The sequence below is a fragment of the Eulemur rufifrons genome, chromosome 19 (genome assembly GCF_041146395.1).
Source record: "Eulemur rufifrons isolate Redbay chromosome 19, OSU_ERuf_1, whole genome shotgun sequence".
Taxonomy (NCBI): domain Eukaryota; kingdom Metazoa; phylum Chordata; class Mammalia; order Primates; family Lemuridae; genus Eulemur; species Eulemur rufifrons.
Genome location: NC_091001.1, coordinates 60,558,802 through 60,573,390, shown reverse-complemented (window position 1 = coordinate 60,573,390; position 14,589 = coordinate 60,558,802). Strand labels below are relative to the sequence as shown.

Genomic DNA, 14,589 nt, shown 5'->3' with positions numbered 1-14,589 from the left:
GGAGTTGAAATACTTGCTTTGTAAGGTTTCTTAAGGTTAGGTATAATACAACTATCTATAATATATCTCTTATTTGAGCTTGTGGGGCATAAAATTCATGAACTAGAATATATTGTGGACACCACTCTCACCACCCTTTCTCCACTCACAAAGACCAGAATACACTGCAATATATTTTTCTGGAATCCTATTTCTACTCTTGTATTCAAATTTCCCCCCACTGAATGATTATGTTCAAAATAAATAACTATAGCATTACTTCCCTGTGTTTTACTTCTGTTGCACAGTATTTGGAATATAAATGTTCTTGGGCAAGTCAGGAGATTAAAATTACTGCTCTTAAATTTTCAAAATTATAGTTAATATTTCAGAAGAAACCCACTGATGTTTGCAGCTTCTTTATCTGTTCAGTGTTGAAAGATGGAGAAAAGGAATCTTTGCCATATTTTACATTTAATAAGATTGTTCGGCCAGGCGCGGTGGCTCATGCCTGTAATCCTGGCACTCTGGGAGGCCGAGGCGGGTGGATCGCTCGAGGTCAGGAGTTCGAGACCAGCCTTAGCAAGAGGAGACCCCATCTCTACCAAAAATAGAAAGAAATTGCCGGACAACTAAAAATCTATATAGAAAAAATTAGGTGGGCATGGTGGTGCAGTCCCAGCTACTCGGGAGGCTGAGACAGAAGGATTGCTTGAGACCAGGAGTTTGAGGTTGCTGTGAGCTGGGCTGATGCCATGGCACTCTAGCCCGGGCAACAGAGCAAGACTTTGTCTCAAAAAAAAAAAAAAGAAAAAGGGTGTTCCATTTTAATGCATAAAACCCTTTGAAATAAGTTCCAACCATAAGAGTAATTAGTATCTACAATTCATGTTAGAAAAAGTTAAAAAATAGGAGTAAATATTCTATATTCAGAAAATCTGAGATAGCATTTTTGAGTATTACAAAAGTTTATTTAACAAAAAGTTTAATATAAAAATGTACACGACCTGATTTTGACATCATAGTAAAACAGGCCCTTTGGAGAGGGGACATGGATTTCTCTGCTGAACAGCCATTATTTATACTCGTTCCAAGGCTTCTAACATGATGATACTATTTCCTCGTATTACCTAAGAAAGAGAAAAGTAAATCGGAAAACAATAATTGATTTAAGAGACAGATCAATGATGATTAAAGAATTTTCATCAAATCATTAACGGTTTTTCAATATTACAATGTCAGTTTCTGAGGGTTTCCCTAAGCTGCAGGGTCACCAAGTCTTTTTAGACATGAAGCCATGAAGCCCTTTGTAAGAGGCACGTTTTCCAGACCAAAGGCTGACAATTACGTTTATGAGATGCCAAGTCTCCACTGACTTGTCTTACTTTCCAAACTGCAAAACTGAAATGAACCTGTCCATTCCTATCCTTAAGGGATCCAAAAATTAATGGGAAACACAGGTATAGAAGAATAAGTTAGGTACAGTTTAGAGGTCTAAGATCATTTAGGGAACAAACCAGGATGGAAGTTGGTAAAGGCAGGCTTTATGAAAATGACATCTTACCTGGGCCTCAGAAATTGAGCAGAATTTTGACAATAGGAAGTTCTAGACAGACTACAATTAAGAAGTAGTATAAGGGGATAAGCAAATAATCTAATTTGACTGAGTGGACATGAAGTAGGAAAGAAAGATAGCTGGCATCAATCTCAGAAGGCCTCAGATGCCAATCTTAAAGTATTTGGAGGGCATCATGAAAGCCACAATGAGCCAATGAAAGTTACAGCTCGGGGAATGACAATTATAACTCTTCTGGCAACCATACATACAAAGCTTGAACAGGAGAGGCAGGAAAAGAAGTTACAAACAAAGGGCCCTAGCAGAACAGTGCCTGACCTAGTAGACATGCTATACACGAAGATAAGCAATACTTATGAAAACACAGCTGAAACAGCTGGTAACTGAATTCAGAAAGGGTAGAAAAAGAGGTAAAACTGGAAGGCTAGGGGAGTGAAAACAAGAAGTTCCCAATGGACTGTAGATTACAATAATCCGTAGTGATCAGTCAAGTAGAATTGGATTAGGTGAGTGTGGTGGGGGAGATGGGGTGGAGGGAATAACAGGAAATGTATTAATAATTTGACATGTTTATTAGAATGGAGGCATTCTGAGTAACATTCAGGCTAGGCACAGTGGCTCATGCCTATAATGGCAGCACTCTGGGAGGCCGAGACTGGAGGGCATTCTAGCTCAGATGACAGAGCAAAACTCTGTCTTCCCCCCACCAAAAAAAATTCAATGTATAGCTATACCAAAGTAAAAATACTTATAACTTGTTCTTTTTTCCCCTTCATTACTCTTGTTTTATTTATATACACACTGTGATTTATTGTCCCCTCCATGCAAATGTAAATTTTTGACAGCAGGGACTTTGGTGCAAAATCCCCAGTGCCTAAAACGGCAGTAGGCACACAGAGGTCTCCTGTACCTGTTAAATAAACAAATGAATTTGCATGTAACTACTGCAGTTGATAGAAGGGAAAATGAGTGGTGGGAAGAGAATCTTAGAGCCTGGCAGAAAATATCAGCAAGTATGGTGACAAGGCTGGGCGTGGTGGCTCACACCTGTAATCCTAGCACTCTGGGAGGCCGAGGCGGGCGGATTGTTTGAGCTCAGGAGTTCGAGACCAGCCTGAGCAAGAGCGAGACCCCGTCTCTACTAAAAATAGAAAGAAATTATATGGACAGCTAAAAATATATATAGAAAAAATTAGCCAGGCATGGTGGTGCATGCCTGTAGTCCCAGCTACTCGGGAGGCTGAGGCAGGAGGATTGCTTGAGCCCAGGAGTTTGAGGTTGCTGTGAGCTAGGCTGATGCCATGGCACTCTAGCCCGGGCAACAGAGTGAGACTCTGTCTCAAAAAAAAAAGTATGGTGACAAGATGGCAAAGAATTATAGAGCAGCTTTAAAAGAGAAGAACTTTGCCAGGCACAGTGGTGTGGGTATGGAGTCCCAGTTACTAGAGAAGCTAAGGCAGGAGGATTGCTTGGGCCCAGGAGTTTGAGGTTATAGGGAGCTATGATGGTGCCACTGCATTCCAGCCTAGGCAACAGAGCAAGACCCCAATTCTTACAAATAAAAAAGAGAGAGAAAAAACAATGCCCTAAAAAATGACAATGGTCACTGAAGGAGTCTACAGTTCTGTACTCTCCTTATAAGTTAGGAATAAAAATGTAGAAAGCTAAACAATATGTGTATCTAGTTCTCATAATTTTAAACACCTTGCCTGTTTTTTTTCTTTTATACCAGATGATGAACATCACATCCTATTGATCAAAGCATAAAAACTAGCATTCCTTCCTAGCTCCCTCCTACATTTGTCCATGACTGAAAATTTCCCTAGGAATGGACAGTGGAGGAGAGAAGTTGTTTTGGATAACTGATAACTAAGATTTTTCAATCTAATGGGCATTTCTTTTTAGCATCATTAGGAAACAAAAACTCTGGAACTTTCATGAACATTTTTTCAAATGGCATTATATACTTGTCTTGTCACATAATATTCAGAAAATAAGGCTAGTTGGTGAACACCTTTGCCTTGAATAGTATTTTCTTCCCCTTATCTGTTGTCTGAAAACATTACATGGAAAATTCCAGAAATAAACAATTCATGAGTTTTAAACTGCATGCCTTCTGAGTAGTATGATGAAACCTTATGATGTCCTGCTAGGGACTCCAATCCTCCCTTTCTCTGACGTTTGCACACTTCTCATTAGTCACTTAGCTATCTCTTAGTTATCAGATTTGACTGTTGTGGTATCACAGTGCTTGTGTTCGAGTAACCTTTATTTTACTTAATAATGGGCCCCAAGCCCAAGAGTAGTGATGCCGACAATACAGATATGCCAAAGGGAAGCAATAAAGTGCTTCCTGTAAGTGAAAAGGCGAAAGCTGTCAACTTAAAAAGGAAAGGAAAAAAAAAAAATCACATGCCGAGGTTGCAGAGATGTACGGTAAGAACCCATCTCCTATCCATGAAGCTGTGAAGGAAAAAAAAATTTGTGCACAGTATACATAGGGTTTGCTACTATCTGAGGTTTCAGGCATCCACTCTGAGGATAAGGAGGACTATTATAGTGTTCTTCCTCTTTTGCCACTGTGTTTGAGGCCCAATATCCAAATCAAGTTGGAACCATAGGCCGGGCGCGGTGGCTCACGCCTGTAATCCTAGCACTCTGGGAGGCCGAGGTGGGTGGATCGTTTGAGCTCAGGAGTTCGAGACCAGCCTGAGCAAGAGCGAGACCCCATCTCTACTAAAAATAGAAAGAAATTATATGGACAGCTAAAAATATATATAGAAAAAATTAGCCGGGCATGGTGGTGCATGCCTGTAGTCTCAGCTACTCGGGAGGCTGAGACAGGAGGATCGCTTGAGCTCAGGAGTTTGAGGTTGCTGTGAGCTAGGCTGACGCCACGGCACTCACTCTAGCCTGGGCAACAGAGTGAGACTGTCTCAAAAAAAAAAAAAAAAAAAAAAAAAAAAAAAAAGTTGGAACCATGAGGTCCAGAATTACATATTGCTTCTTTCGTTGTGCTGAACTGCTAGTTTTTGCAAAGTGCTGCTCAGTCTTTCAGCCTCTTGAAAGAGCACAGCTGTCTATTAAGAAAATAAACCTAAAATGGAGTGACAGAAGCACAACTCTAGCAAGAGCTACTGAACTATGTAGAATAAGATACAGAATTTTTACTAAATTCTTAGAGGTAACTGGGGTGGAGTGAAATCTTAAGAAAGACAGAAGTGATGCCACTGACAACTCTCGGATGTCTCAGAAAGAAGAGAGTTGAGATGTATCATTACGTAACTAGGCAGCTGACAGATGCTACAAGCAAGTTAACTCCCCCACAAAACACACTCATTCTTAATACAGTAGCATTAAGAAATTATCATGGCCTCACCGGGTCACTGACTTGGACAAGGTATTAACGAAACCAACTGTCTCCTTTGCCAAACAATTTCTGATAAAACAAAATGAACATAAACTTAACCTGTTTGTTTCCCTTCTTCCAGCTTCAAAAAAGTCCAAAGTCCATTTCTGTTTTTCCATTTTCCTTAAAATGTCTTTTTATTAAAGACGCTGATGTATTATCATTACTTCATTTTCAAAGTAAAGACTCAGCTGTAAGAATTACTGTCTGCTGATCAGTTTAGGGGGAAAATTGCCAGAAGGATCTATGATCCAAGCTCAATTCCTTTTCCGATAAAATTCCAATGAGCAGTATGTCACACAATTCTCTAAAAATATTATCTTTTCAAATAAGAACTGACATTCAATATACCAAGGCCTTTCTGAACCCTTTTCAGCAAATTTGTTGAGATGAATGAAAAACCCAATCTACCCTCTATTAGAATGAAGACTTCCCAATTTGTAAAAAGGGTCAGAGGAAAATCTTGAGGTATTTAGAAACTGTTTTTATAAGAATCTGGCTGCCAATAATTCTGTCAGAGTTTTATACAATAGAAGCTCATAGGGGAATGCAAGTGAAAGGCAGTGAATGCAATTTGGGGGTTGGGTGTGATATGTAGAGACTGTTTTTTCAGTCATGAGTACTTTTTAAAATGCAGCAATGTAAAAACATTTGAAATAAGTAATGACAAACCCTGGGAAGAGTGATTTTTAAAAATTTACATAGGCAAAGATGTTAAAAATAGGTCTATCTTCAACTCCCTACTGTTCAAACCGTAAAAAAAAATTAGTGAGACAGAAAAAACTCAAGGCTAACAATAAGGAACTCTTACCACCTTTTGGAAGTTGTTATGCTCAATGATTTGGTAAAGCTAAGTTGTCCTTTAGGTTCACCTTTTTCAAGAAATTTGGGCTTACCACTTATTAGGTACACTGTCCTATGTTAGACAAAGAGGGATTCAAAGTCTGGGTCTTATTGACAAATATCAAAACTCTTCTTCAGTAGTCATACAACTATGGCCTAATGAATGTAGAAAAGTTTGCTCCTCTAGTGAGAACTCAGTATTTGTTTTTCTGGTTTTCCCTGTTTTTTCTCATGTCTATGGCTATCATCGTGATTATCCCTTGTAACTTTTACTTTGGTTACTTCTAAGTTTGAAGTGTGATAAATCCGAAAATCCAGCTTAACTACGTATACAAGTAAAATCAAAAAGTGTGATTTGTGGACTGGCAGATCTGCATTACCCTAGGCAGTTGATAGGAATACAAAATCTCAAGCTCCAACTCACACCTACTGAATCAGAATCTGCATTTTAATAAGATTCCCTGTGGCTGATATGTATGTTAAAGTTTGAGAACTATTGCTGTAATAACTGACTATGGGCCTCTATTATAAAGCTCAAAAATTATTTCCAACAGCTATGTCAAGCCCCAGGACCTTAGAAGGTTCTGTATAGTTGGGATTTTACCTACAGGTAACCAGATATTATCATAGCTAAATGACTGCCATGTGTTAAACTATTAATAAAAAGGAGATGGAAAGTCTAATCTGCCTGTGATTTGCTTTTTCTGGGGGTTATCAACTCTAATTCGATCCAACAGTTTGATATAAGGAAAGTTACTATACATTCCAAAAGAAAAATGAATTATCTAAGAGAAATCTTAAATCTTCACTTACCACCATTCCGATATTGTTCTGTTGCCCACTAGTTGCCATCTCCACACATTCATCTATCACAAGATTCATAAAGGGATCAAATCCTCGTAATATTCCTTGGACATGTCTGCCACCATTTAATTTCACTATTAAAAAAGAGAAAAAGAAGTTTTAGTAAAACTACCCACTAACCATCAACTGTTCATTAATAATTAGGTGGGATAAAACAGTTATTTGAGATGTTTGTACACACTATCCTTACTATATGACAAGCACTGGGTTACATGTGCTTTATATTTACTTCCACATTTTAAAGTATCCCATAAAGTAGTATTATCTTTACTTTACAAGACGGAACTGAAATTTACAGCTTTTAAACAACAGTGTTCAAGGTTATATAGCTACTGTATGGTAGAGGTGAGATTCAAACTGAAGGCTGCCTACCTCTAAATCTAAAGCCCATGGTTTTGACCCATGGGTATACTTCAAATACTGTGTGGGTCAGATTTTTAGTTAGGTTGAACAAACCTGTTTTTCCTACACACTCCCAAGAAACAGATTAACTGTTGCTTGTCTAAGTCCTTTGTAGCTTGTTTAAAGGAAAAAAAGTTGATAAATTTTCAAATACCACAACACAGAAAAATCCTGTTAATTTTGTCAAAGTAAAGGAGGACTTGTAGGAAATTACTGAAAGTCTGAACCTGTTAAATTTATGAAACATCAGAAATTAGGTAAATGAAATCGTCTAGTTAGGAATTTAATTAATCTGTTTACTTAGTGGATATGAATTAGGGATTCTGTGTGCTCTAAATTTTTATAAAGTTGTTCCAAACATACACTGCCAAGACACATGTAAGAAGCAACTGAATAATTAAAAACAAACTCACATGATAACTTCTTGTCCATAAATCTGAAAAAGCAAAAGGATAAAGATTATGGAACTGATTTTAAAATTTTAAGCATAAACAAGAACAGAAGTAGGTACATTTAAAATAATTTGATAAAATTTATGCAATAGGAATAATTAAAAAATTTAAAACAGTAAAAACCTTGTATAGCTGTAAAGAGTGAAGGAGTAATGGGTTACCTAAATAAGATACTCTATAAAGGAATGTAAATTCGGAAGGAGAAAAATTAAAATAAAAATGAAATGCATTTAGACTATATTAATCTCCACTAAGCTGAGTATTTATAGTAATGTGAATTACAAAAGCATTCTTATTCAATGCTCTCGTTTCACTGATCTTTCAATGATTGGATTTTCTAATAATTATGATAGAAAAACAAAGATTTGGTTACCTTTTGGTTATTTTCAAAACTAAATAAACTATGTTGTAAAGACAGCAATTAGTAATCAAACCATATCCATTCAATAGATATTTTACTTTATATTTAGAAAAATAAGTAATGTTTTACTGAATACTAAAGCATCAAGTTTGTATGTTCAGAATAGTTCTCAACATGTAAGTATGTTTTAGTAAAACAAAGGCATACTTTGAAACTTTAAACAATTTGAATTAAACAAGAAAATTACAGTTTAGTGGCATAGTATGAGAACACTAAAGCCATGCAAAAGAGTTTTTACTTCTTTCAGTTATAGGCTAGAAAATATGAAATTTCATTCAATTTTTTTATATAAGGTATCAGAGGATGATTCAAAGATAAATAAAACCTGGGGTCCTGAATGAAAGTGGGAATGGATATATTTACAAAGAAAAATATATTTATGGAATATGACAAATAACACCATATATTTTAATAGGATATATTATATAAAACATAGCAAACATAACATACAAAATCTTATTAAATCTTTGTAACTTTTCAATTATGTACTATTATTACCACCATTTTATAGAGGAGGAACTAGGCTCAGAAAGGTTAAATAAATTGTTCAAAGACACACAGCAAGCAAGAAAGTTTGAGCACAGATCCTGTCTCTACTAAAATTTAGCCAGGTGCGGAAGCCCATGCCTGTAGTCCCAGCTACCGGGGAGGCTGAGGCAGGAGGATTGCTTGAGCCTAGGGTTTGGAGGTTGCAGTGAGGTATGATGACGCCACAGCACCGTACCCGTGGGGACTGAGGGAGACTGTCTCCAAAAAAAAAAAAAAAAAAAAAAAGGATCTCCTACTTAAAGTGATTTATCGGATGTAGGAAAAAATTCCAACAAACGACGAGCCTTCTCTGATTTGAAAAATGAATGTTCTTAACACAGTTCTAATGTCAGAGCAAGATATCACACTACATTCAAGTTTAACTTAATTACAAGAACACATTCTCTAAGGTTAAAGAGGTTTTTTGATTCTGATTCCTCTTGTACTATAAAACACTTGCATCCAGCTCCCTCTTTAGTTCCTTACAGAATTACCCCTCCAGCCACCTTAACCAGAACATGATGCCATTCACGACGTCCAACAAAGGGTGGCAGTCAACATCTTCCAGTAGTGAGGGAGAGCGCGGGGAAGACGACAGGCCGGGACCTCGGGACTGGGAGGCAAGTCGCCAAATGGAGGAGCCTCGGCTGCCTCGGGTGACCAAGCCGACCAAGCCGTCCATGCCGACGCGCGGGGTCTGCCCGGCCTTCACATCCCGAAGTGCGAGCCCCTGGTCGAGATCCCGGCGGCCTCGGACCGGAATACGAGATGAGGTGAAGAGACCGATGCCATCCGGCCCAGGAACGCCAGGCGTACTGGCGGGAAACGGAGGGTGACCTAAGGGACGCGAAAACTTCGGTGCCCATACTTACTTTTTCAACTCGGGAGGGTGAGCTTTGCTCATGGTATCTACTCCGCGGGATCAGAGACGAGTAGAAACGGAATTCACTGCTTCCCGCACGCTCCGCTGTAGGCCCGGCGTCTCGGGTCTGACGTCACTCATCCCCTCAGCCAATTGCTTGTCGGCACTCTTCACATTTCACCTCGCGATACTTGGGGAAGTCCGAGCGCGTCTGTCACGCGGAGTTACTGGCTGTGCCGGCAGAGATTGGCCAGGACGGAGATGGCGCCTTCCTCAGTTCCGTTTCCTTTGTGTAAAATTGAGATAACGGTCCCGCCGTTAGCTTGTGGTGCAAACGCGGCCATTCCCGGGTGGGTCGCATCGTTTGTTTTCTTCATATGTGCCGAATGAAAATGAGCTCCGGAGGAGTGGGCCCCTCGTATTTCTTAGGCTTGTATTCCCGCAGCATGCTGTCAGGGCAAGCCTAGGGTTCCAGTAACGTGTAAATTAGCGGCCTCTTTGCCCCATAAGAGCGTAAGGTGACTGGGCCTGTCTCCAAGGATTTCGGTCTGTTATGGTCCTTGAATGGTTAGAACATTGCCTCCAGAACCCCACTAATGTGCCGTTCCCCCATATATAAACATGAGGCACAGCACACAAACGTTCTCTATGAGGTATCAATCAATCAATATGAGGTACTGATTTTCCACATCAAGCATGAGTGTAAAAAGTGGTCTCTGACTCATTCCCATTTTTTACCTTACTCCAAAATAGGAGAACCCAGGAATTACAGGAGAGTAGACCAAAAGAGAAGGCCTTGTTGATTTTAAGTAGGAGATGGTTCACCAAAATTCAGTTCATTCTTATTGCTCAGGAATGGCTCTATTTAAATACCAATAATAATAAAGTCCAATCCATCATATGTAGTAGTTAGTACTTTTTTAGTACTCAAAATCCTAGACACTGAATTTTATATAGAGGGGTCATAGCAGAGTACCTTTCCCACCACGTGCTGTCAGTGTCTAGTGGAAACCAGAGACGTGATATCGATACTGAATTTCTCTTGTCGTACTCATAGACAGTTCATTTTCTACATTAACGAAATTCAAGTCATAATGCCCTACCCTTCCCTCAAAGTTATCCCCAATTTACAATGAACCAATTCTGACACCCAAACTGTAACAAATAACTAACTTCCACTCTTCTGGACACCTTAAATTTCTTATTTCACACATTACAAGAAGCATACTGAGAAAGTTACATATTTGCTGCCCAGATATAAGATAAAATAATAGTAAGGGGAAAGTTAAACCTTATTTTTAAAAACCAAACCACTATAGTCTGCAGGCAGTTGTTGAGGAGTGGTAGTGACTTTCGAGCGACTTTCGGCTTCTGGAGTTGGTCGTCAGGATGTCCTTTCCTAAGGCGCCCCTGAAATGATTCAACCACCCTTCCGGTTGTGCACCATCTACAGGTGGTTATGATGTTAAAATGTCAGAAGTATTGAAAGGGCCAGTTTCCTTTCAGAAATCACAAAGATTCAAAAAACAAAAAGAATCTCAACAAAATCCTAATGTTGACAAAGATGCTACCTTGCCTGCTTTAGCTAGGCAAGTCAAGATTTTGGAATTAAAGGCTGTTAAACAGAAGGAATCTCAAAAGACTGATAAAGATCGGAAGATATTAGAAAAAGAGATTCATATTCTTGTGCAGGAACGTGCTGCTCAGGACAAGAGGATCCAGGACCTGGAAACTGAGTTCGAAGATGGAAGCAAAGCTAAATGCTGCAGTCAGGGAGAAAACATCACTCTGCAAATAATGGTTCACTGGAAAATCAACTTACTGAATTCACAAGGATTAATGAAGTACTAAAATCCAAGTTTTTTGAAAATGGAAACCAGAAGAATTTGAGAATTCTAAGCCTGGAGTTGATGAAACTTAGAAACAAAAGAGAAACAAAGATGAGGAGTATGACAGATAAACATGAAGGCATGGAGATGAAGTTGCAGGTCACCCAGAAGAATCTCCAAGAGTCTCAGGGGCATACAGCCCAACTTGAGGGGAAACTTGTTTCAATGGAGAAAGACAAGATTGATGAAAACTCTGAAATAGAAAAACTTGTAGAATACATTGAAGAAATCAGTTGTGCATCAGATCAAGCAGAAAAATACAAGCCAGATATTGCCCAGTTAGAAGAAAATTTGAAAGAGAAGAATCATGAAATTTTAAGCCTTTAGCAGTCTCTTGAGGAAAGTATTAGGTTGTCTAAACAAGTAGAAGACCTGAATGCTAAATGTTAGCTGTTTGAAAAAGAAAAAGAAGACCTTGTAAACAGGAATAGAGAAAGGGATGAAAATCTAAGTGCTGAGATGCAAAACTTAGAAGTTTATTCTTGAAAAACAAAAACATGTAAGGCTTCAGCAAAAAGTTACAAATTGATTCACTTCTGCAATAAGAGAAGGAATTATCTTCTAGTCTTCAGCAGAAGGTATGTTCTTTTCAAGAGGAAATGACTAAAGAGAGGAATCTCTTTGAGGAAGAATTAAAGCAAGCACTGGATGAGCTCGATAAATTACACCAAAAGAAGAGACAAGCTGAAAGGTGGGTCAAGCAATTGGAAGAAGAAACAAAATTTAGAACTGAAGAACTCAAACTCCTAGAAGAAAAGCTGAAAGGGAAAGAAGGTGAACTGGAGAAAAGTAATGCTGTTAACACTCAGGCCACCCCGCTTTTGTAGGAAAAGTGTTAATAGTACAGTGCAAAACCCTAGGGATGTTACTGCTCAGTCTGAAAGCTATAAAGCACTAACGGCTAGTAAGATAGAAGATCTTAAGCTGGCGAACTCATCATTACTGGAAAAAGTGGCCAAGGCTAAGAAAAGCGCAGAGGATGTTCAACATCAGATATTGGCAACTGAGAGCACAAATTAAGAATATGCAAGGATGATTCGAGATCTGCAGACCAAGAAGCAGAAATTAAAGAAATCACAGTTTCTTCTCTTAAAAAAAATAACTGATTTGCAGAACCAACTTAAGCAATAAAGAGGAAGACTTTAGGAAACAACTGGAAGATGAAGAAGCAAGAAAATCTGGAAGAGAAAATACAATATCACGATTAACTGAAGAAATAAGTGGTGTCTCTTGTATGAAGAACTGTATAATAAAACAGAACCTTTTCAGGTGTCAAAAACCTGCTCTCAGTTTGCTAAAAAGAAACAAAGTGAGACAAAACTTAAGGAGGAACTGAATAAAGTTATAGGTATCAAACGGTTTGATCCTTCAAAGGCTTTTCATCATTAAAGAAAATTTTGCCCTCAAAACCACATTAAAAGAAGATCCAGCCTGTCTTTGAAGCTAAGATGATTCTACTACTTTCTAGCCCTGGAGACAGAACAAGACCCTGTCACAAACAAACAAACAAACAAAAAAAAAAAAACACACAAGAAAACCCAAAACAACAAACCAGAGAAAAAGATTGAAAAACCAGGGCTTCCAACCTGTGGGATGATACTTAAGTAGCTAACATGTGAATGGAGTTCCAGAAAGAGAGAAGAAATAAATTGACGTAGAAAAATGTCATCAAGAATCTTGTCATCCAGAGATAACCAATTTTAATATTTAATATAGACATTTTCAGGCTTTTTTCCATATACATAAGCACATACAAACACATACCCACACACACACACACACCACCATGGAATACTAAAATATTTGCTGCTGGTAAACTGTTTTTTCCTTTAATGTTATACTGTGAATGTCTATGTCAACAAATGTGCACCTGCACAATAATTTTTAATGGCCGGTCAATAGCTCATTACATAATGTAGGCAAAATATTTTTATTCATTAACCTACTGTTGCTTAGTTTTTTCCTCCATTTTTGAGCTATTATAAAAATTCTTCAGTTATCCTTATTGCTAAATCATTTCACATCATTATTATTTTCTTCATTTATATTCCTAAAAATAAAATTGCTGTGTAAGAGGGTTAAAAAAAAAAAAAAAAAGAAAACTACTAGGAAAATATATTACAGCCTGGAAACAACAAACAGACAGGCTATATTATCATTTCAAGTAATAGGTTGGTAAAAAGACAATGAGGTCCTTATCAAAATGACAAAGTGCCAGGCGGGGCAGGAACACTGGATGTTGCAAAGGCCCCAGGCAAAAATGGTATTTGGTAATGGGGGACTGCCCCTCCTTTGCTCTAAGGGAGTCACAGCTCCTGCCTGGCCCAGTTCACTTACTTTTTTCCCCTTGAACTTCCTGTAGCCAGGGGATTGTCTCAATAGAGCTCTGTTAATTCAGGGGGCTAAGTACGCAATGCTCGGTTTAAGCTTTCATTGCATTCTGTTCTATGAAAACCAGGTTCTTTCAAACCTGGCACTTCACAACTCTCTTCTAATCAGGTAGCCAACAATTACTCTTTTACTGTTCCTTCTTGGATATTGGTATATACCAGAATCAAAACCTGATTTCTTTTCAGGGAGAAAGTGTTACTGTAAGATTGTCCTGGCACTCTGCTGCAGACAGCCTCAGGGCCCATCAGCCAATAAGAGGAAAGTTCTGTTTCCCACAATCAGTGTGATGTTGCTTCTCATGTTTCTGCATGGTGTCCAGGCTGAAAGATACAGTGTGTAATAATTTTAAGAACTGCACATCCACACCTTGATGGTCAGAAATGGATATCCACAAGGAACTTTTCAAAGTTCTTATCCAAACTACTCTCTGTCCCAACTCCACATCTTAAATCAACTTTGTGTCCCTGTATAAATAAAACAAACCCAAGCAAAACAAAGACCCAGAAACCTTTCTTTCCACTTCTAAACTACTGATTTCATGGATTTTGTTTTACAGATTGTGGAAAATGGTGTGGTAACACTTCTGGTAAACAGGAGGTTGGCAACAAGGGGAAACACTTCTCCTCAAAGTCTACCAGATCATAGGCAGGTTAGAGGAAACTGCCAGTCTGTTGGTACCTGTGCAGTAAGAATTTGGTATCTTGGAAGGCTCTGGATCTAGTACAAGGGAGATCCCTACTGCCAGAACAAGCACTTGCCACATAAAATATAGGCTCTATAACACTCCCCTGTACTATCTCCGACCCAAATTTTATACCAATTTTTTCCATTTCACTTTTCAGGTTTAAAACAAAGAAACCAGTGTCCAGTGGCAAGTGACGTATGCCTTATGCTCATTCCCATCCTTAATTTCTTCATTCATAGACTTTGCTTAGAAGACAAAATTCCCATTCCTTTTTAAAAATAGACTCTT

General features: G+C 38.4%; 1 protein-coding gene and 1 pseudogene across 3 annotated transcripts; one reads left to right on the top strand and one right to left on the bottom strand.

Moving 5' to 3' along the window:
* Nucleotides 1–936: 936 nt before the first annotated feature.
* Nucleotides 937–12,987, bottom strand: LOC138400116 (small nuclear ribonucleoprotein G). 3 transcript variants are annotated; one of them, XM_069494961.1, is made up of 4 exons: nucleotides 12,980–12,987; nucleotides 7,487–7,509; nucleotides 6,621–6,745; nucleotides 937–1,109 (listed from the first exon to the last, which is right to left on the bottom strand). In XM_069494961.1, the coding sequence occupies exons 1-4, from the start codon at nucleotides 12,985–12,987 to the stop codon at nucleotides 1,059–1,061; spliced, it is 207 nt and encodes a 68-aa protein (XP_069351062.1). In that variant the 3' UTR covers nucleotides 937–1,058. The 3 variants fall into 3 exon arrangements, with proteins under 3 accessions (XP_069351062.1, XP_069351060.1, XP_069351061.1); XM_069494959.1 differs by lacking the exon at nucleotides 12,980–12,987 and adding an exon at nucleotides 9,347–9,447; XM_069494960.1 differs by lacking the exon at nucleotides 12,980–12,987 and adding an exon at nucleotides 9,347–9,447 and having other exon boundaries at nucleotides 6,624–6,745.
* On the top strand, nucleotides 10,726–12,614 carry LOC138400064 (hyaluronan mediated motility receptor pseudogene; annotated as a pseudogene).
* Nucleotides 12,988–14,589: the final 1,602 nt, after the last annotated feature.